General features: G+C 38.3%; 1 protein-coding gene across 2 annotated transcripts; it reads right to left on the bottom strand.

Annotated features, from left to right (window-relative positions):
* Positions 1-5,358: 5,358 nt before the first annotated feature.
* pax10 (paired box 10) lies at positions 5,359-16,037 on the bottom strand. 2 transcript variants are annotated; one of them, XM_044103349.1, is made up of 8 exons: positions 15,922-16,037; positions 15,099-15,290; positions 13,722-13,934; positions 10,458-10,540; positions 9,764-9,920; positions 9,433-9,506; positions 7,414-7,546; positions 5,376-7,313 (listed from the first exon to the last, which is right to left on the bottom strand). In XM_044103349.1, exons 2-8 carry the CDS (start codon positions 15,202-15,204, stop codon positions 7,213-7,215), a joined length of 867 nt encoding a protein of 288 aa, XP_043959284.1. In that variant the 5' UTR covers positions 15,205-15,290; positions 15,922-16,037; the 3' UTR covers positions 5,376-7,212. The 2 variants fall into 2 exon arrangements, with proteins under 2 accessions (XP_043959283.1, XP_043959284.1); XM_044103348.1 differs by lacking the exon at positions 15,922-16,037 and having other exon boundaries at positions 5,359-7,313; positions 15,099-15,408.
* Positions 16,038-22,209: the final 6,172 nt, after the last annotated feature.

Raw genomic sequence — 22,209 nt, 5'->3', positions numbered from 1 at the left:
GCTGACACACATGACCCATTGATAGCTCCAGAATCACTGACACCCAAATAATATTAAGAAAATATTCTAAATATTTTACCACACATTATTTCTATATAATATAATGTATTACTTAAATAAATACATGAAAACTCACCTCAAAATGAGTGATTTGCGTTATTAGTCTGAATCTCTACCGTCACTTTGGACCGTCAACTATTGTTGCAGTTCCAGATCTCACCACTAAGAGGCGCTGAAGTAGCAACAGAGAAGCGGAGCCGTTCCAGGACGTTCAAGCCGTTCTCATTGAAAAGACCTACAAACTGGTTTTCATCATTGATCTGTCACCTTGTTATTTTTAAATCATTTTATAAATGAAATAATCTGCCAATGAAACTAAAACTTTTTCATCAATAATAAGGAATTATTGACTTAAAAACAATCTCCTACATCTTGCTGATAAGTTTCCTGGAGGTTAGTTTTCTCTTATCAAGTCTGCTAAGATAGATTTGCTAAAAGTGTTTTTTTGTTGTTTTTTTTTAAAGATGATGATGAATGTTTACTTGAAAGCTTATTATAAATGTGGAGGACTGTAACTCGGTTCTTACAAGGAAAATATTAGTTTTGCCCAACCTGGGAAAGTATTTTGAAGTCATTTCTTAAAGGGGCCACACTGTGCAAAAATCACATTTTTATGCTCTCATTTTGGTTTCTACTGCTTCTAAAATCAGCCCAAGTGCTTAAAAAACACCCAACCACGTTATGGGAATAAATTAATGTTCCTAAACCTAATGAGTCTCATTCTGACTCGGGCTTCTGGAACAATCTGCTTAAACTGGTGCCACTTAACTACCTGCAATCCAGGTGCCACGCCCTTTTCAGTTAATGAAGCAATCAACTGAGTATCCCTGCAGCTGCATAAGAACCATACCTGTTAACAGAAGCTCTCCAACAATGAGCTCTTGATACCACATTCATTTTAGTAGCAACATGAGCTCCACCTGTGTTGTAACCATTAAAAACCTCCAAATCTCTAGAACCGTGTGCCATTAGTTTTTACAATCATTAAAAGAAATCTACATTAAAAGATGACATTAATTTGATTTTCCACACCTCATCTTAAAATTTTTTATGATGCTTTATTTAGCAAGGTGAAGCAACAGCATAAACTCAATAATCAATAGTTTTAGATCCAAGTTAATTTCAAAATCACATGTATTCAATCTACTGCCTTTCCCTAATCTGTGTTGCTAATTAATGAATGAACAGTTCAACTCATGCTCAGATGGTACATGATCTCAGCAACAGGCGACTTTGCTGTCCTTGGACAGAGCCTTGCTTCTTCACTGCAGAGTCCTCTGAATGGATGTGATCTTGTTGTTGTCCTCTGTGTGGTTTTGCCTCTTTAGCCACAGTCTGTTGCAGCAACTGGAGATTTCTTTGGGAGAGTCGAGGACAGCAGTCTAACAGGAACCATGGCTGTAGGCCAGTGACATCAAACTCCAGTCCTCAAGAGCCGATGTCCTGCAACTCTTAGGGTCTCCCTGGTCCAACACACCTGAATCCAACAGCTGAATCACCTCCCAAGTGCAGTCAGGTTCTCCAGAGTCCTGCTAATGACCTCATTATTTGGCTCCTGTGTGTTGAAGTAGAGGTACATCTAAAAGTTGCAGGAGACCGGCCCTGAAGGCCTGGAGTTTCCCACCTCTGGTGAAGGCCATGTCTTTCCGTGGCTCCAGTCCTCCGTAGGTTTTCTGTCTGGACGTCTGCAGCCGGGGACAAAGCGCTTTGTTCCCCTTTTCAGAGTCTTTTATACTTTTTCAACAATAATTTCAAAATTCCTCTATTTTCTTTAGTTTTCTCTTGACCCTAACTGATTTTACCTTTGGCCTACTCACAGCACTAAGGTTACAACGTGATTCATCTTATACATTTCACAATCATATTATTATTTAATCATAATAATCAACATTAAAAAGATTACAATCTGTTTCAGTAATAATACCCTTTTCTTCTTATTTGCCATTATTTTATTCTGTGAATGAAACAGGAAAGATCTCAACATGCCAGTTTGGACGACCGGCCCTAACGGCCGAATCCATACGGGACCTTGTCCCTCCCCAACTCCACTTCCCCTTCATCGTCGCTGAGTTGGACCAAAGGGCTGTCCAGGCTGCGAAAGTGACATTTCTTGAATTTGCATGTTGTGTGAAGTGTGACTCGACGGAAACGTAACTTTGTATTCAGGGTGTTACTGAAAAAGAAAAAAGAAAAAAGGAGGAGATCAGCTAAATTACAAATTAATGATCAGGTTGAGTTTATTTAACACAAATCTAAAATAAGGAAGGGATTAAAAAAAGAGGTAAGAAGATTGGACTTCTTAAACTGGTTAATGTTTGAATAATACGGGATGATTTGTGGTTTGGGAGCGTATTTTCTCTCCTTGACCTCTGACCTGGGAATCTGGTCCGTTCTCCGGGGGTCGGTTTCTATTCCAGCGCTGCAGAAACGACAACGTGGTTCAACTCACAGCAATTACAATCATTCTGCTTTGATTTTAAAGATTACATAAACCTCTCTGCAATAAGACTGGCAGTTATTAACAAATAGTTTTTATTCATTACACTGCAAAAACACAAAATATTACCAAGTTTATTTGGTTGTGTCTAGTGAAAATATCTCAGTGCTATTGAAATAAGACAAAAGTAATTTAATTGTGATTTTTCAGCAAAATATAGGAGCTTGTTTTAAGTCAATCATTTTAATCAGGATTATTGATTATTTCACTAACTAGTTCGTTTTAAATCAATAGTAAGGAATTATTTATAAATTTATTTATTTTCTAAGTCCTTCTGAAAGGTTGTAAGTTAGTTTTGTCTTATCTCAGTGTTATAAGATATTTGCGCTAGAAACTAAACCAGAGATACTTAGTGAAATTTTGTGTTTTTGCAGTGTATTAATTTAACTTTTAAGATGATAAACTAATGATAAGCAGGTATAACCTTAAAATGAATATTCTTCAAAATAACAGTATGCATTTTTAATAAAAGTGTCTTAAAACTGCTTATTAAACATTTTTAAAGACCTGATGGCTTCATTAGTAATGGTGTTTTTAGCATTAGATTAATATTTTTATGGGAAAGTGGTGCCTTATTACATTATTTACATCAGCAGGGAGGGAATTATTGCTGACCTTTGACCTTCTTTCTGTGGGGAGGCAGAAGTCAGAGACACCACCAGCATCATCATCAGCAGCAGAAAAGTAATACCCATTCTGTCGGCACCTAGAATGAAAAAAAAACTTAATCTGAGTTATTATCTGGGAAGTATGGAAGACAATTAGGGCCAGTAAAAAAAAACCAGTGAATTATTACTCTCAGAATTCTGACTTTAATTCTGAGAAAGAAGAAAAGAAAAAAATCTGACATTTTTCTCAGAGTTTATCCCTAATTATCTTCTACAGTGAAGAAATAAACCTCACTTAAAAAAAGAAGAAATAACTTGTACTTACAGAGAAAATGTGAATCTTTTCCGTTGCTTCTCGCAGAAACCATTTGTAGCGTCTGGCTGATTGTTGGCTTCCCCGGTCAGTCGCTGGCCCTTTTAAAGGCCAGCGGGTTGAGGGGGCGTGTCCATAAACGTTGTTTTAAATGTCGGGCGTTCGTTCGTTCATTTCTCCTGTAATGAATCTGGCAGTTTTACTCTCTGTTTACAGGAGACATGAAGACAACATAAACCATCATTAAGCCAAAACATCTCAGCAAAACATTGGACTTGTACTTCATGTGACTTTCTGATGGTTACATTGATCCATTATATATATACACACACACACCCACACCCACGCACACACACGCCCTCCGTCATTCCTCTCCTCCCTTGCTTCGCTTGCTGCTGAGCAATAATCCAGAAATCACTGGGCCTTCACTGAGCAGCTCCTTGATCTCACAGCTGCTCTCAAGTTTTGGAGTGATCCCAAACAAACTGCAGCAGCCAGAGTTGTTTACAGTCCAAAGGGTTTTTTTCTGTATTGAAATAAAAACAAAGAATGAACACATTCATACAGAATGTCTATCCATAACAGTCAGGAGCCATTTACATCAAATACAGTTTAAATTGAGGTACATATTGTGTTTTGGATGCTGGGATTCTGCAAGTTCTGTCTACAGTCTATTTTTACTCAATTATTTTTATTCTTAAATCTCACAGAGAGAGATAAAAAAGAAAAGGAAAACACGTTGGAGGACAGAACGTGATAATCTGTTCTAAAAATGGGACATTTTCCTGAACAAATTGCAATTGTGACAAAGTAACTTTGTGGCCAAAAGCATGTAAATGTTTCAACAGAGAAACTGTGTCTTTTGTGAGGACATACTGAAACAGTGCAGTACCACCAGAAAGGTGACAGAATCTAAACTGTTGTTCAGCGCTGCGTCATAGATGGTAGGACTCTGATAAACGTTGGAATTCAAACGCAAAACCAAAACTGAATTTCAGAAAATGTGTTGGAGAGGTGAGCTGTAAAGAAAGATTTGTCATCAGGTGGAATTTGGGTCAAAATAGTATTGGGGGTCTGGTACTGTTTGAGCTCGAGTCTGGAACCTATGATGTTTGTATCAGGGAACAGAGGGATGTGTACAGTAGAAGGTTCAATGCCGGCAGCTTTAAGACACTCAAAGTCGGGTGCAGCATATTGTACCCCAAATGCAGCAGAAGTTGCTAATCATCTCTCTGATGATTAGCAACATCTGCTGCATCCTGGGCAGAGCAAGAATGGAAAAAGAGCTCCATGACTTTTATTAAACATCTGAATGAAATGAGCTCCGAACAATTCACATCCACGTTTACTTCCGCAAACACTGAGCTCTTCTTCTACTTCTTTTTTGTGACAGTTGACAAAACACCGAGCACACTCTCTATTTGTGACGTTATTGCGCCCTTTTATGACTTATAGGTCATTTGCAGTTCACACTGGAGATTATCTACATGTCACTTGGTCACATATTTGGAAATATGAGCAACCATGGCAAAAAACTTTGATTTGACAAAAAGTCTGAATTGGGTCACTTCAGGCTGCAGTGTGAACGCAACCTAAGTTTTACTTTACTTAGTTTTCTTTTGTTTGTTTGTTTGTTTTTATAATGATTTGTCTTTGCAGAGAGAGCACACTGGTTTTGATTGCAGTTGTTTCAGCTGATTTTCTTTTTGCATAACTCTTATGTTATGAGATGACGATTTCAAAAAAAGCAATGGATGACCATCAAACAAACCGCATATTCAGGTAAGATCACATTTTTTATTCTATCTTAGAAACAATTTTAATATTTAATCATCTGTTAAGACTTGTGCTGAGTAAAATATACCACAAATGCACATAAGTGTATGACACACCATTTTATTTTCATTAAAGGGATCCAAGGCCTTCACAAAAAGGGGTTGACTCTTGGTAGCTACAGAGTACTAACACAACACATGACAACAACGAAACCTCAACACAAATAACCCGTGAGAACAAGTGAAGACACAAATAAATAGGAGATTTTAAGGACATTTTATATGAGTTGCATCAACAGAACCAGAGGAAAAAAGTGAGCAGAGCCTACATCTCTGTAAAAGTACAATAAAGGCTTCTGTACAATATTTGATTTGTTTCTGAGTAGCTGATTGTCTCTATAGCGCCATCCTTTGGTCATGCACAGCAGGTTCAAGTCTGTAGTAGTTTTACATTTTCTCCTCCACCTCCGATTGTCTCTTTGAAGTGCTAGCATTTTAGTTTGAGGTGCAAGAATTTCTGATTGTCCCTCGCTGAAGAAAAAGTGTCATTAGTGATGTATAAAACGGTTTAAAAGACTTTGTGAGTCACTTTTTAATCGCTTTACAAGCTGCTACTGTTTTTTTAACTGACTGGATAAAAATATTCCCAAATTAATATAAAATATAGAAGAAATTTGCTTGCAGATTTCATGTTTCAAGGTTAAACCTATAACAGAATGGCAAAATTGCTATTTTTGATAAATTGTCTTGTGCTTTAAGGATGATTGGAGCCCAGATCATGCTACATTCTTTCCTCTAATAACCCTTTGCAGTCTTGCAGTTACGTTCTTACCCCACAGATGTCTGTACAAAAATATGCAGCCTCAATGCAGTCAGGATAGGCAGGATTTACACTTTTTATGGTAGATTTTTTAAGTTTTAAGTACAAGTGATTGTCTAAAATCTTCACAGTAGTCTCACAGCTTAGGGAACAAGCTAGTTTATCACAATATGGTTAAGCTGCTCAAGTAACAAGAGACAGTGGTTACACTTCACAATACACCTGAAATATGCTGGTATTTACCTGGGATGAATGATCTGTGTGTGCAGCACAGCCTTGCACTTTTCTCAGATTCAAATGTATCAAAATTGGAAGCAGTTTTTCTAAAAATAAAAATCCAAACCTTGAGTTTTGAATTCATTCTTGAACATTTTAATTCTCCAGTTCCTTGCGGTTATAGACAATGGATGGATGGATTATCTGGATTATCCAACACAAGGTATTGCATGATTGTGAATTGGAATAAAAATCACTGCAAAAACACAAAATCTTACCCAGTAATTTTTGACTAGTTGAAATGAGACGAAACTAACTTGCAAGTAAATTTGCAAGTAGATATACCAACTTGATTGAAAGTAATAGTTCAATTGTCAGATTATTTCACTTCTGACATTTTTCCCCATTTGTATCAAAGAATTATTGGCTTAAAACAAGCCTTTATATTTTGCTGAAAAGTTACTTATGAGTTAGTCTTTTCTTATTTCAGATATATTAAAATATAAAAACTGTAATTTTTAAAACATTTTCTTAGCCTGGCCTTGTTACTCCATCATAGTAATGAGACAAAATCTGAAAAATTCAAAGGGTGTGATTACTTCTTTGGTCCTGTTTTTTTGGCTCTCCTGTAAATTGGTGAAGCCGTGCCTCCTGACCGTTAGAACCGAACAGAACCGAACGGAACCGAACAGAATCGGAACCAGGAGAGTACTGTGAAGTGCAACCAAAGCTGCTTTTGGTTGATTCTGTAAACATTTAATGCTTTTCGGGGTCTTCAACCCTCCAAGGCTCCTCTACAGCTCCGACCTGACCTTCCTTAAAACATGGATGCTAATCTTGCTTCGTTGACACGACCTTTACATGCCCTTCCTCCTCTTCCTCCTCTTTTCTTCCTCTCCTGTCCATCAGCATTCGCCTGGAGCTCACTGTAATCTGGCCCAGTACTGCCCCAGGTTCTGACTCATGCTCTGCGGCTCAGTTCCTGGGACCTGGACTGGCACCGAAACCCCGGGTGATATGAGCCCTGAGCGGGAGAGGAGAGGGAAACACCACGGTTCTGATCTTAGCGAACACAGAGGAAAGAACTGGAAGATAAAAATGAGACGTTTCCACCAAACACCCACCTGTGTTGGAGCTGGCTGAGGGCGGAGTCTGCAGGTGAGGGGAGGAGTACGCCGACGAGTCGAAGCTGCGCGGCGCAGAGGGCGACGGAGGCAACATGCAGGAGTACGAGGAGGCCGACTGGGGAGGAATAGACTGAGAGGGAAGCAAGAGAGGAAAAAGAGAACGTAGCATCAAGACCAGGGGGGTTCAAAGTGGGGTTCGGGATCCATTTATACCCCTTGAAATGATTTTGTTTGCACCTGTGAATTTGTGAAAAAATCCACATCCTCCACCTCCTACCTGAGCTGTCATTGCCAGTTGAAGAAATGCAGCACGACTAACCAAAAATAACCAATCAGAGCCAGGAGGCGGGGCTTAGTGCTATCAATCAATCTTTTGTTCTCCCTGCTGAATGTGCTAATGGTGGAAAAACAACTTACCTTTACAGGAAATCCATTTATCCTCTGTCATTGGTAGCCATGCTAACTAGACTTAGTATTCACAACATGCTGTGCTAGCTGCAGCATAGCCACACGCAGGGTGATTGACAGCACTAAGACCCTCCTCCTGGCTCTGATTGGTTATTTATAAATAACACTAGAACAAGGCAGATCATCTCTTAGATTATCTATCTCATAACAAACTGTCACAGCATGGTGACAGTTTTAATAAATATGTAAAATAAAATATTGTTTCATCAAAGTTACATACTGCAGTTTTAATTACGCACAGATTTCATGCAAATGTTTGTTTATTTTTGAGCAGGTAAAACCAAAAGAATAATAATAATAATAATAAATCTAAAGCACAGTAAACTAATTTTGCATTTTTAATTCAATAAATTTTAGGACACACCAATAGTTTAGATTTGTCAGTTTTGGCCGCCAAGACAAAAAGTTTAACAACATTGACCAAGAGAAGATAAAGCGATGCTGGAGTTTCTCCACTGGGGGGAGCTAGAGTGTAGATCAGCTGGAGTCTGAATCACCCCTAACGTTGAATCAGGTGTTTTATACTTAAATAATTGCATGGAAAAGATAATTTATGTCTAATATACATATATGTACTGTATTACACTGAAAAGTAGGATTTCCCCCTTTCGTTTTTCATATTTAAGCAGAACCAAACATTATTTTTATATTATTGTGCAGACATAGATATTAGACATACATTGTGCAATGTTTTTTCAGGAACGTTTGGAACAACGTTCCATTCTACGTTCTACACATTTAATATCCAAATAAAGAACTGGCTTAAAATAAGTCAACAATGTCTGCATTAGAACCCAAAGGATCAAAAATGGCTCAGGTGGAGCAAATCAGGAGAGACTTTAAATTACAGATAAGGGTTTCCCCGCAGCGAGAGTATAAAAGAGGTTTAGGGTAACCAAAAGTAAAAAAATAATTTAAAAATAACATTTAATTTGTCATTTTAATTAAAAAATTCTGTTAATCTCAGAACTCAGGTTTTTTTCCATCCATCCATCCATCCATTTTCTTTACACCCTTCTTCCCTAAATGGGGTCGGGAGGGTTGCTGGTTCCTCTCCAGCTGCGTCCCGGGCGAGAGGCGGGGTTCACCCTAGACAGGTCGCCAGTCTGTCGCAGGGCAACACAGAGACACACAACCATTCACACACACACTCACACCTAGGGAGAATTTAGAGAAACCAATTAACAGTCATGTTTTTGGACTGTGGGAGGAAGCCGGAGAACCCGGAGAGAACCCACCATGCACAGGGAGAACATGCAAACTCCATGCAGAAAGACCCCGGGCCGGGAATCGAACCCAGGACCTTCTTGCTGCAAGGCAACAGCTCTACCAACTGCGCCACTGTGCAGCCCTCAGGTTTTTTTCTGAGAAAAAAATCAAAGTTTTGAGAATAAGGTCAGAATTCTGACTTGAATCTCATCATTCTTTTCTTTTTCTTTTTTTCTTTTTTTCTTTTTGGCCCTAATCCTCTTCCATAGACAGAGACATGGCTCAGACTGTGACGTAGTCTGGAAGGTGTTGATGAATGATGAGTGTTGAATGTCTAACCTGGACTCCAGATGAGAAGACAGACAGCGAGCTGTAGCTGGGCAGCGACGGCTCCGTTTGACTCAACATGGACCCTGCAGAGACAGACATGGTGGTGAGCACACACACACCCACACACACACACACACACACACACACACACACACTTAGACTGACTGAAACCATCTCGAAGTGGGAATATTTAATACGTTTGCACTCTAATAGAGAAACCCTGATGCTTTGCAGGAGCCACTGTGTAATTACAAACTACTGAAATATTCCAGTCTTCGGATGTTTAAATCATGTGCAGCAGATGCAGACTGCTGCTCCGATGCGACGGTCTGGCCTTTACCTGAGCTGCTGCTGTGCTGCTGATGGTAGACGGACGTGTTGAAGGAGGTGCTGAGCGGCGCCTGGCTCTGTGAGCAGGAGGTGACGCTGCCTGACCTCCTCTGGTTGCGCAGCTTCTCCTCCCTCCTCCACTTGGCTCTCCGGTTGGAGAACCACACCTGACAGTCAGACTCCAGTCAGACTCCAGACCAAAACAAATTCACTTTTTTCCTCAGAATTATGACTTTAATCTTCTGAGACTAAAGTCAGAGTACTGAGTGGAAAAAAAAAATCTAAATTATGAGAAAACAGTTGGAATTCTGACTATAACCTCAAAATTCTGACTTCTGATTTCAGAAGATTAAAGTGAGAATTCTGGGGGGAAAATGGAATCATGAGAAAAAGGTGGGAATTCTGACTTTAATCTGAGAATTCTGACTCTAATTTCAGAATTATGATTGTTTTCTCAAAATTTTACTTTACTGTCAGAATTAAATTTTTTCTCAGAATTCTGACTTTGATCTCAGAATTCTAACTTTGATCTCAGAATTCTCACTTTGATCTCAGAATCCTGACTTTGCTGTCAGAATTCTGACTTTGATCTCAGAATTCTCACTTTGATCTCAGAATTCTGACTTTGATCTCAGAATCCTGACTTTGATCTCAGACTCCAGACCGCTCCCCAGATCCGCTGGAATCCGTCCTGATTTGCTCACCTGTATCCGGGCCTCAGGTAAATCGATCTTGTTCGCCAGCCTCTCCCTTGCGAAAACATCTGGGTAATGTGTCCTTTCAAACTCTGTGGAGGATATTACATAACGTCAAACACGCATCACAATAAGGGAAACACAGGACTGCACACACAGAATCGTAGTCACACAGAACTAAACTTCAAAATCAAAAAGAGGCTAATTTTAACAGACTCTATGTCGAGTATTAGCATTACTAATTATGTTTTAGAGGAACCATAAATCCAGGAAGTTAAGCTTCTATGCTTACAACCCGTTTTGAAATATTTATCTGTTGCACTTTGTGTAAATTATTCATCCACGTGGAACACGCACAAAGTTCAACTGAAAGGATTCAAGTTGAGAAGCTGCCTTAGCATTTTATTTCAAAGCAGAGCTGCTTTAAGCTAAACAGCAGAGAAGTCCACTTTGATTTTAATCTCATCAAAACTGGTTTCAGCTTGAATTCGATGAGATAAACCGGAGTTACACTGCGAAAAACACAAAACATTACCAAGCAGTGTTGGTCTAGTTTCTGGTGCAAATATATTAGTTCATTTGAAATGAGGCAAACATAAATTACAAATTAATAATTCCTTATTATTGATGAAAACATGCTGAAAGATTATTTCACAAAATATGTTGTTAAAAGTGAAATAATCTGCCAATGAACAAATACTAATTAATCAATATTAAGGAGATATTTACATAAAAAAGCACCGCGTTCTAACTTAAAAGTTACTTTTAAGTTAATCCACTTGAAAAAAGACAAAGCTAAGATATTTATACTAGAAACTAGACACTAAAATTGCCTATTAAGATTTTGTGTTTTTGCAGTGTACTAAATTAGAAACTAAATCTGGGTATGAGTGAACTCTGCAGTTAGACTTTAGATTTCAGATCATTGTTGCTCGGCAGACGGTTAATTCAAAGCGGACAAACTGCTGACATTTTTGTTGTTGACAAGTCAAAACGTGAACAAGCTCCACCCTGTCGCCAGCAGGTTGAGTCCTGATCCCCACGTTTTCAGTTTTAGTTCCAAAGAAAGCTCCGAACTTCACACTTCAAAGCTGATTGCCTAAAACCTAAACTGCTCTAAACACTTAGAGAATAAGTACACGTGTTCCAACACTGCAAAAAGAAAATCTTAACAAATAACTTTTCAGCAAGACAAACAAGCTTGTTGCACGTAAATAATTCCTTAATAATGATGAAAAAGTTCTGCTCATGAAATAAGAAAAATGTCTTACAAGTAAAATATTCTGCCAGTGGATCCAGTACATTTTTAAAATCAATATTCACAAATTATTGACTCAAAACAAGCTACCATATCCTGTTAAAAAGTTACTTATAAGATAGTTTTGTCTTAATTCAAGTGAACTAAGATATTTGCACTATAAACTATACTTGGTAATATTTTGTGTTTTTGCCGTGAAGTTTCAAAACCAGTAACAGTCTAAAGTTTTCTTAATGAGTTTCTCAGGCTACATCAACACACTCTGCCCCTTCCCCACCTGTTGCTGTGCACTGGTGGTCACAGAGTCAAACATGTAAAAAACGGTTTGGGTGTTTCTGTCGCCAAAAACACAAACAGTCATGGTTTGGAAAGTAAAAATTATTCATTTTTCTGTAACAGCTGCCATCTGTTGTGAACAATATGACAAACATATTTTTTTTGTTTTCTTTCTATAAAATGGACTCATAACTAGAGTTTGTAGTCAACCTATTATTTTTGTCAGTTTCTTTATTATTGTACTTGTGCAGAGTTATCAAATAGATTTGTAATTCAGTACATTTATGTACAGAAGCATTTTAAATCTTTTCAAATCTGTTTTTCTGTGTCGGATCCATATCGGCCAATATGAAACCTCAGATGTCTGCATCGGAAGTGAATACAGGGCATAAAAGAAACACAAATTATTCATAATTTCTTGCAGGATGATGCAGAAAGTGATTTTGCTTTTTTGTTTGTTTGTTTATCGCAGACAAATAATGCATTCAGTTACAATGAAGTTGTTTTAAAACTATTATAAAACTAGAGCAAGGCTGTGCTACCCGTTACTGAGCACTGCTAGTCAGCTGGCTGAACAGAAGGTCATTTTCTTCCCATACAAGGAGGATACGTTTGGCAATATTTCATTTTTTGTGTAGAAAAAGTGAAATTCCAAAAGTAAGATATAGAATTAGGTAAAACCAATATATGGAACAATTCACTTTTTTCACTTCCGATACTGATATCGATATCTGAGGTCTAGTATCGGCTGATGTTGATACAATACAGAAAAACAGCTGAATTTACGTAGAGCATTTCTTTTTTTAAACACAGACATAAATCTACTGAATTACAAGTTTATTTGACAACTCTGCACCAGTACAGCGCACTATCGTATTCATCAAACATGTAAAAACAACTTTGTTTTGTCCAGTCAGTTCAGTTAGGAGTAAAACAGCCAACGTAAAATAAATACTAATAAATAAAATGAATCTGACAAAAACAATAGGTTGATAATCTTGATCAAACATGTAAACATGCAACAAAGCCTTCCAATTGTTCAGAAAGTAAATATAATGTCAAATAAACAGTAGAATTAGACTGAATTGTTCTGCAATTATGGATCGGCTGCATTCTCTCAATACCTAGCATTATTTTCAATATCAGTACTGATACATATATTAATATCGGAGAGGTGCATTTCTGATAAACATATCACCACCAGAGTTTAAATTAAACCTGTGTGATAAATTGCTCTAATTGGCTTGGTTTTAGCTGGCATCTGTGTTAACGCGTCATGTTTACTGCGCTTCGGCTGCGCACTGAGGTCAGTGTACCTCATTACTGTCATGTGCACAGACTGGCCGCAGTGATCGGTTTCTGCTCGGGCGCACAGTGGACACTGCCTCCTCATTTGGCCCCGGGGCCCTGCGCAGCCACATCCAGTCAGCGGTGGCTCCCTGATCCAGGGGCCGCATCCCGCTGCAGCAGCGACGCATTTTCTGCTGCTTTTCGCCGCTACGGGCCTTTTTGGAACGAAGCGGGAATATTTGCGGAGATACGATAATGGATGATTTGCATCCGGAAGTGGAGTTGTTTGGCCGCCGGAGGCGCCAATAAAGATCACGACCTGTCAAAATATGCAAACTGATTTTGTTTGTGGTGCTGTGATTAATCAGGAATCTGTAAACCAGTTTGCTGCTGCTGCTGCTGCTGCATCATGGCGCTGGTTTGAGCTTTGCGTGCGTTAGCGCTCTGACCTTTCTCCAGAGCCTCGATCTGCTCCTGCGTGAAGCTGGTCCTGTTCCTCTGCAGCTTCCTCTTGAGCTGCAGCCTCAGCTGAGACTCCTCGCCTTCATCCCGCTCCACAGGGACTCCTCCTCCCCCTCCTCCTCCTCCTCCTCTGCCAGCGCCTCCCCCCCCTGCCTCTCCCCCCATGCTGCCCTCTGTGTCCAGCATGCAGCCCTCGGACACTGCCAGCAAGCAGAGGAAAAACACACACACGAAGAAGTTTATTTAAAAGAAATGTTGCTTTTTAGGGCTGCAGCATGTTAGCAGCAGGGGCTGTTGCTAAATAAATGACGCCCTGGGCGAGCCCCTCTTTCTGGCCCCCCTGTCAAACATACTGAGCAAATTTTACAAAATAAAAAAGTTTTTGCAGTGTATCTTATCTGACTCAGCCATCCACTTTAACAGCTAAAATAACTCTGATATTATTTTGATGTAATATTTTCTGCTTAACTAAAATAATTTTCCATAGATTTACATGAACAAAGGCGGATCAATAGAAAAATAAAAAATAAATACAAATACAAGAATACAGTCATAAAATTATGAGATTAAAATCATAATCTGGCTTTATTCACATAATACTATGACTTTACTTTCTCATTATTTCCACTTTATTCCTGAACTTTATTCTCATAATATTATTACTTTATTTTTGAAATATTCTAACTTTGCTCTCATATCATTTCTGCCTTATTCTTGTATTTTTATAACTTTATTTTTGTAAGTTTATGACATTATTGTCGTCATTTTAATTGTATTTATTTTTTCTCAATATGGTCCTAAAACTGCGTCGCAGATCAACGTGTAAGCAGCATGAAATAATTTGGTCCAAGTCTGTATTTTGAAATCTTCAGGCTGGCCTTCAAGATAGTAATTAATGCCCAAACAAAAATATAGAAATTTTTTTAATTTTTATGTTTTTACAAACAGAATAAAAATGTAAACAATCCAAACCTTTTGTTTTTAAGCATGTCTGATTTCTGTGGAACAGTCCTCTTCAGGTTTGGCCCGTTTAAATATTTTTGATTTTAGATTTAAATGTTGCACAAACTGCATAAAAATAACCTTTACCCAGCACTTAAACTGTATATAACATAATCCAATCATTGACTAATCATGCAAATAAACAGCAAAAACTCATTCTGCATGTAAATGAGAGGCAACTTCTTTCACTCCTAGATGCACGCTGTAGTCCCCTAGTCCATGGCGCCCTGGGTGGTGAGCCACATCTCCCATGTCACAAACTACAGGCTAAGATTTGCTGGCTGCAAAAGTTAATCTGCTTTAAAATTCAACAGATCTGACCTCAACCAGCTGACATGCATCTATGTGAGGCGTCTGCTCACCTGCGCTGTGCTGCGTCTGAACGCCGGTGGGGTCATGGTACCAGTTGTTGGGCCCGCTCCAGTTGGAGCCGCTCTGCAGGTTCAGCATGGTTAACTTCTCATACATACTACGGACGTCCAGACCAGCATGGAGAGAAATAAAGGAACCCCCGTCCTCTGCGTGTGATCGCCCCCGTTTACTCCTCTCCGCCTCTTTGGGTCCGTTTTGAAACGGCAGAAAAACGAAGCAGGAGAAGAAGAAGGAGGAAGGAGGGGTTCGTATCGCATGAGTTCACACATGGTTGGCATTGTGGCGAATTAGCCTCATGATGACAGACATAAATGGAGTTAGTTACATGCTCGCTGTCGTAACGTGTGTGTGTTATACATTGCAATGCTAGTATACCACGGGGAGAGGAGGTACATTAGAACCCACTCAGAGAGCCGTGACATTTGACTTGCTTTTAGCTCTGTTTTTGCAGAACTCAAGCTTGAATGCACTCAAAAATTAGCAAAAAAAAACCCCATAAAAATAGGAATTTATATGAGACAAATAAACTTTCCCTGCAGATGTGCAGAAATGGAGCCACTGCATGAGTTGGAAAGCTTTAAAATCAATGTTGTACAAGCAAGAAAAGGCTGCAAGATAGGATGCATAACGCTCAATTTTTTTATTTTATTTTCATTTTTACATTATATAAGAGTGTGACTGAAGCGAAAAAGTGTCAAAGGTCAATTTGGATTCATTTAAATTCAACAATCTCACAAATTTCAGAGCTGGGTTTAGAAAATTATACAGCATGAAACATTTAAAAGCTTTAAAGATTAATTTTCACCAACTCACCAAGTTGACCAGAGAGACGGACGCAGTCGTCCTGAGAGTTCCTCTCCTCCTCGGCGGACCTTTATTCCCCCAACGTCCAGCTTTGTTGACAACGCTGTGTGTGTGTGTGTGTGTGTGTGTGTGTGTGTGGCAAAGGAGAGTGCAGGGAGAAAGATGAAGAGAGTTGGACAGGGTGAGATAGAGTGAAAGAGGGAGGAGAGGGACAGAGGGATGGAGGGAGGTGGGAGGAGGGGGGGCTCTGGAGAGAAATGCGTCTGCGGGCGCTCGTGTCCTCCGAGCGATGGAGAGAGAGAGGAAGAGGAAGAGAGGAAGGGAGAGGGAGCCACCGAGGGGTGACAAAGTGAGTCAACATCAGTGTCAAGTTTGAACTTAATGCCAGCGAGAGGAGGAGGGGGAAGGCTGGGAGAGAGGAGCATAAAGCACAGATAATGGAAAGATAGGGGATGATAAATAGATGATGGGGTTCAATTTTAGCCATAAATTACACATAAATACCCAGTAAAATCAGCAGGAAGGTATTTCCAGACCAGACTGGTTGAACAGGGTCAAATCTTTAATTATTGGTTCATTTATGGGAATTTTTCTCTTTATTTCACCTGTTTTAAATTATGAACATTTTCTGCTTTCTTTATTACATCTTAATATATTTTACATTAATATATTTCTTTAATATGTTTCTGTGATTAATTTGATGTGGTGAGAATGTGTATGTACTTTAAATATTTTCAGAAATAAATTAAATGTGCCTTTATATCACCCATAACCTGAAATCTTACAATAAAGCAAAACATTTTTAAAAAATCAACAAAAAAATTATTTAAAATTATTTCTGATCAATTAGTTAAAACATGTAACATTTTCTTGCAGAATATAAATTACTTTATATTTGTTTCACAATCAGTATACATAATCCAAATAATTTCACATGATCTGAGATTAACAAACAAAAAACTTTGTTTTTTTTTCCCACAGTGGCAACAAATCGTTAGTGTTTGATAATTAAAACATATTTAAGCTCTGAAGCTTTGAGGAAACGTCAAACATATCATCTAAGAAATAAGACAGAAGAAATTTAATGTGTTTTATTGTAACAGTGCAGCTTTAATAACAAAACCTTCTGTGGATAAAAGCTTTCTGAGGACACGTTGTAATAAAAAATCTATTACTGCTGATAGAAAAAGAAGATTTTTCTGCTTTGTGTTCATGCAACGAACACAGCAGGTGATTATTAAGAGTTTTTAGAGAAAAATTTGTCCATTAGTTTTGGGGAAAATTGCTTGAAGGTAAAACTCATTTGTCTTCCAGCCAGACCAGAACCTGAAGCTCGGTTCTGACGTTAGAGGAGGAAAACACGGCCAGTTTTAACAGTAATGACCTACATCCACTGAGAGCCAACAGAGAGCCGGACTCTGAGTCCAAACACGTCCAGCAGCAGCCAAACAGAAACAACAACACCTGATTTTATTTGCTTAGGAAGGAAATGTTAAAGAATATCATCAAATATGTGGTTGATTTGCTCTTATCTTTGAAAATACTGAAGGTTTAAATAATTTTATTATTTCATTTAAACATGTTTTCATTAAATATCATAGTGAGAAATGTCTGATGAAGAGAACGATTTTTGTTCGAATTTGTTGTAAATTAAAAATCTGAGTTGAACTGTGTTGAATTGGAGCGTTATTAAAATTTAATGCAGGTGTGGTGGTGCACTTCTCATGAGATCCGAGTGTAAACGGGTCGTTGAAGGGTTTTAAAAAGAGTCCGCTTCTGTTTCTACCTTAAAAACAGAAACAGTGAAAAAGTATCTGAACAACACATGAAAACAGAGTAGGAACTAAAATCAAATGATGAGTTGATTATCTAGAAAACTTAAATTGGTAGAAAATAATCTGGTGTTTTAATCCAGTCGTGAGAAACTTTCACTGAAAATAAGTTCTGACTGATTACGATTCATTTTATTTAGTGGTATCAGAGTAAAGGAAGCTGAATTTAAATGCATACCACCAAATAATTATGTGGCTGTAATGTGAGAAAAAAATAAAAGCTAAGTTAAATTTACATTTAATCGTCTTATATCTACGGGTTCATCACCATTACAGGCCTTCAACCTGCAGATATATGGAGATTAAATTTAACCCAGAAAGGTATAAATGAAGATTGTTATTTTCTCATTAATAATCTGAGATAATCCTAAACAAACTGTGGTGGTTTACCGCATTGAAAACCTCCTGATTATTTCACTGCATATTTGTTTCTGAACTCTTCCTGAGATAAAACATTAGTGTTGTTGTTTCTAAATGAATATCAACTGGTTTTCTTTGCATTATTTAAGGTCTGAAAGCTCTGCATGTTTTTCCTTATTTTGACCATTTTCTGGCATTTCAGAGATGTTGTCAGTAGTTCATAGAATAAAAGAACAGTGTTGGTTTTACTGAAACATAAACCTGTAAAATCAGAGAAACTGATCATTTGAAGTGGTCTCTAATTTTTCCAGAGCTGTTCTGTGTGCAATTTTATTATTATTGTGATAAAATTATCACCTGGAGGGACAATAAACCTTTTATCCAATCACATATGTTTGTTTAGAAACATTAGAGAAAGGAAACGTAACGCTTCGTTGGATTTGTAAACATGTTCTACTTTTTTAAAGAGTTTTTTGTCCAACTGGACTCAGATATTCAGCAGCTTGTGAAGACGCAGCGACACTCCTGATTTTCCACAGACAGGAAACAAAAGGCGCCATCAGGGCCTTTCGGAGCAGCTTAAAGGATCCCCATCCAGGAACTGCAGCCTGCCGACGGACACACACGGCCCGACGTGAGGTGCATGCGGTGACGCAGGTATGACGGTATGTACAGCGCCGAGCCGAGCAGAAGCCGGGTTTAAATATATCTCCATGCAGCGGAAGGGAGAGATGGAAGATGGAGGCGGGAGAGGCAGAGGGGAGGAAAAAAGAGAGAGTGAGGAGGAAGTATATGACTTTGGGGTGGGAGTAGGGGCTTGGGGATGGGGAGGGTGCCAGCTTGTTTTATTTCCGGTTGACAAGACTTTGCGCTCCCTTTCTCTCTGTCGCTCCCTCTCTCTTTCATACTCTGCTATTCTTTCTCTGCTGCCCCCTCTGCTCCCCCCTTCTCTGTTACTTTCCTGCGAGATGCGCCTTGGAGAAAAGAAAGGACTTGACAAGTTCAAAGGTAAAAAGAACAGTGGTGGTAGATGCGTGCAGACACTCCACTTAAGCACGGGAATTACAATACTTGATTAAAAGTTTCCTGCTTGGCTACAAGTAAACATTGTGCAATATTTTCATCGGTTCATTTGGGATGCTTTTCCACCTAATGTTTTTGTTTTCTGCGTAACTGATTGAAAGGAAACTTTCCCTGCTGTTGGAGGCTAAAGGCTTTTTAAAAATTCATGTATAAAGCACTTTAAAGCAGCCACAGCTGTTTTAAGCTACAAACAAATATACAAAAATATAACACAAAAAGACCAAGAGTTAAACAAACCAGGTCAAATCTTGACCTGAGGGGCCAAAAAAGGTAAGTAAGCTTGAAGGAGCTCAGAGAGATTTTCTGGAGAAAGATCATTCAAACATTTAAAAGTGAAAATAAAATAAACTCTAAAATGCACAGGCAGGCCAGATGTACAAAATACAGCAAATTTCACCTAAACCTGGTCTATTTATCTCTAAGTTCACTTCATATAAATTCTATTTCTCCTCAAATTAGTCAAATGTGATACTAATTAAAGGAAAATACAATCAAAGTCAGTTGATCGTTTAATCCCAAAACATAAAATCATGTTTTGTTTCCTGTTGAACCAACACCTAATTTTATTTAATTGTAATTATCTCAGTTATCCCTGGCTGCATGGCAGATCGCTTTCAAGCCAGAAATAAACGAATAAAAATGAGAAGCAGCAACAAAATGTGAGCCAGAAGTTCAAGGCCTTCGATCAGACGAGTCAAACTCCGGACCTGCATCCGGCGCTGGGTACCAACTAGTTAGATTTACCTGAGTAACTCATGAAAAAATTATTTTAGGACTATTTTTACTAGGCTGTTCTTTGAGTCATTTTACTATGAAGTATCTCTTCTCTTACTTGTATAAAACTTCTGGATTTTCTACCCACTGAATGAAAAACAAACATGTTTTAACCAAAAATTCACCAGAAACAGACACGCAGCCGCAGTTTTTGTTAAAATTTCATAAGTTTTTTTATTGAAATAAACTAATTTGGAAACATTTATTTTGCCTGTTTTTGTTATTTTTTGTTACTTATAGAAATGACAGTCATTTTTGTCCTTAAAACATAAAAATTTCGTCGGATGATTTAATATTTAAATGGTTGTTGTTTTGATCAGATACTCAGTACTTGTGTAAACCTTTTGCAAAATACCTGAGTCATTCCTTGGACGACTACTTTTTACTTTACTTGAGTAAAAACTTGTTGAATTATTGCTACTCCTACCTTAGTTTAGGTTTTGGTTATTTTCTGCTCCAGAACAGTTGAATGAAATGCTGGGATTTCCTCTGCATGTCGTCGGGTTCTGCAGAGGCCTGATAATGATTTATCATTTCATTCAGGTGAGCAGAACCAAGAAAATACCTAAAATATGTAAAATACCAGCATGAGAAAACTTTCAACACTTACATTTATGTCACAGTCATTAAAAAAAATCATTGTAAGTTATTTCTCTTTTACCTGGAGAACAATAAATAAAACACAATATTTTACATTTAGTTTAACATTTAACTGTTTGGGCTTATTACTTTACATTTTTAAAGTCTATAACATTTTTTAAGTTTATTCACAGCAATGAAAATAAGATTTTTCTTCTACAAACTTATTCATTTGTTTGTTTTGTTTCATAATTTCCCCCAAAATATGATCAAATAAGTGCATCCTCTTTTTGCCAAAGCTTTATGTTTTCCATTATTTTAAAACCTAAAAATGGAAATAAAATAATGTTCCTCTAAAAATGACAGTCAACATTCTAAACAACTTTTATCTAATTGGATCGGATGCAAAACGGCTCATTGAACTGTAAGGATGTAAAATATTCTTGCTCTATAAAAACTATGTGAGCTCCGGTGTGTAACGGGGTGTACTTTTTTTATTTTTTAACCCTTAACATGAGCAAGAAATAAAACTGTGAGTTGGATCGATGCTTGTCTTTTAGAAATATCCTCTGAGGTGATTTTATCAGATTTTATCCAATCAGACAAACCTGTACTTTGGTATTTAACAAGTAAATTATAAGACATTAAATAACATTTTGAAAATATATATATAAATATCAGTATTTCTGAGTATTAATGCCAGGAGATTAAAACCCCTGAGAAGGAAAATCCCTGTTTGAATGTCTGAGTGGTCAAATAAAACTTCAGGATGAGAAAAAGGATTAAAATTGTGACATTAATTCAACCATAAAATCAATAAACAATGTTTTATTGAAGCAGTCGGCTGTGTGTGTTCAAGCTTTTGTTTTTCTTATTGTCTCTCAGTTGTTGGAATTTGGTTGAACCTATCTGATCCCTGTGCACGCTGAGCACACTAATGCATGTGTGTGTGTGTGTGTGTGTGTGTGTGTGTGTGTGTGTGTGTGTGTGTGTGTGTGTGTGTGTGTGTGTGTGTGTGTGAGGTGGCGCGTGCTTCACTGCAAAGATTTATGTTGCTCCAGGACATGCATTTTTTTTAGTGCATCTTGTTAGTTCATTCCTGTCACCTCTCTCCCTCCCTCCCTCCCTCCCTCCCTCCATCCTTTGCTTTTTCAGCACTGAAGGGGGGATGGGGAAGGGGAGGGAGGGGCGGTGGTGGAGCCAGTCGCCATGGTTACCGTGCCACGACAAATATTCATCAAGTTGTTAGAATAAAAACAAATGGGAGTGCATTATAATTGCTCTTACTGACTGGGATCCAATAATGCGTTCATATATTATGAGTGAAGGGAGGCAGAGTGGGAGGGAGGGCAAAAATAAAAAATAAAAAAAATAAAATAAAAATCAATTTAAAAGGTCTGCTCACCCTGCAGGCGGACGGCATGTGGCACACACACATTTTTGGTTTCATCACCTGTTTCTGTGTGACTTTACCTCCCTGTTACCTGCTTATCGGATTCATTGGGAGGACTTTGGTGAGTCTCTCCTTCCCTTTCTTTGTCCCTCCATCTCTCGCTCTTCCTGTACTGTTGTGTAGCCGCGGGCGATACTGTGATGTGTCCTCCCTCTGTCCCTCCCTCCCGCTCCCTCTCTCTCTGTCCCTGTCACCTTCAATTGCTCTGTGAAACTA

This window comes from Gambusia affinis, linkage group LG20, assembly GCF_019740435.1.
Source record: "Gambusia affinis linkage group LG20, SWU_Gaff_1.0, whole genome shotgun sequence".
Classification (NCBI taxonomy): Eukaryota; Metazoa; Chordata; class Actinopteri; order Cyprinodontiformes; family Poeciliidae; genus Gambusia; species Gambusia affinis.
This window is presented reverse-complemented; position numbering and strand designations above follow the sequence as displayed.

Bases quoted from the DNA above. Each gene is read 5' to 3' on its own strand.
- pax10 (XM_044103349.1), bottom strand. From the start codon at position 15,204: ATGTATGAGAAGTTAACCATGCTGAACCTGCAGAGCGGCTCCAACTGG. The intron at 13,935-15,098 runs GTGAGCAGACGC...GCTTGCTGGCAG, and splicing joins TCAGACGCAGCACAGCGCAG to TGTCCGAGGGCTGCATGCTG. The intron at 7,547-9,432 runs GTTAGACATTCA...CTTCCCTCTCAG, and splicing joins TCTTCTCATCTGGAGTCCAG to TCTATTCCTCCCCAGTCGGC.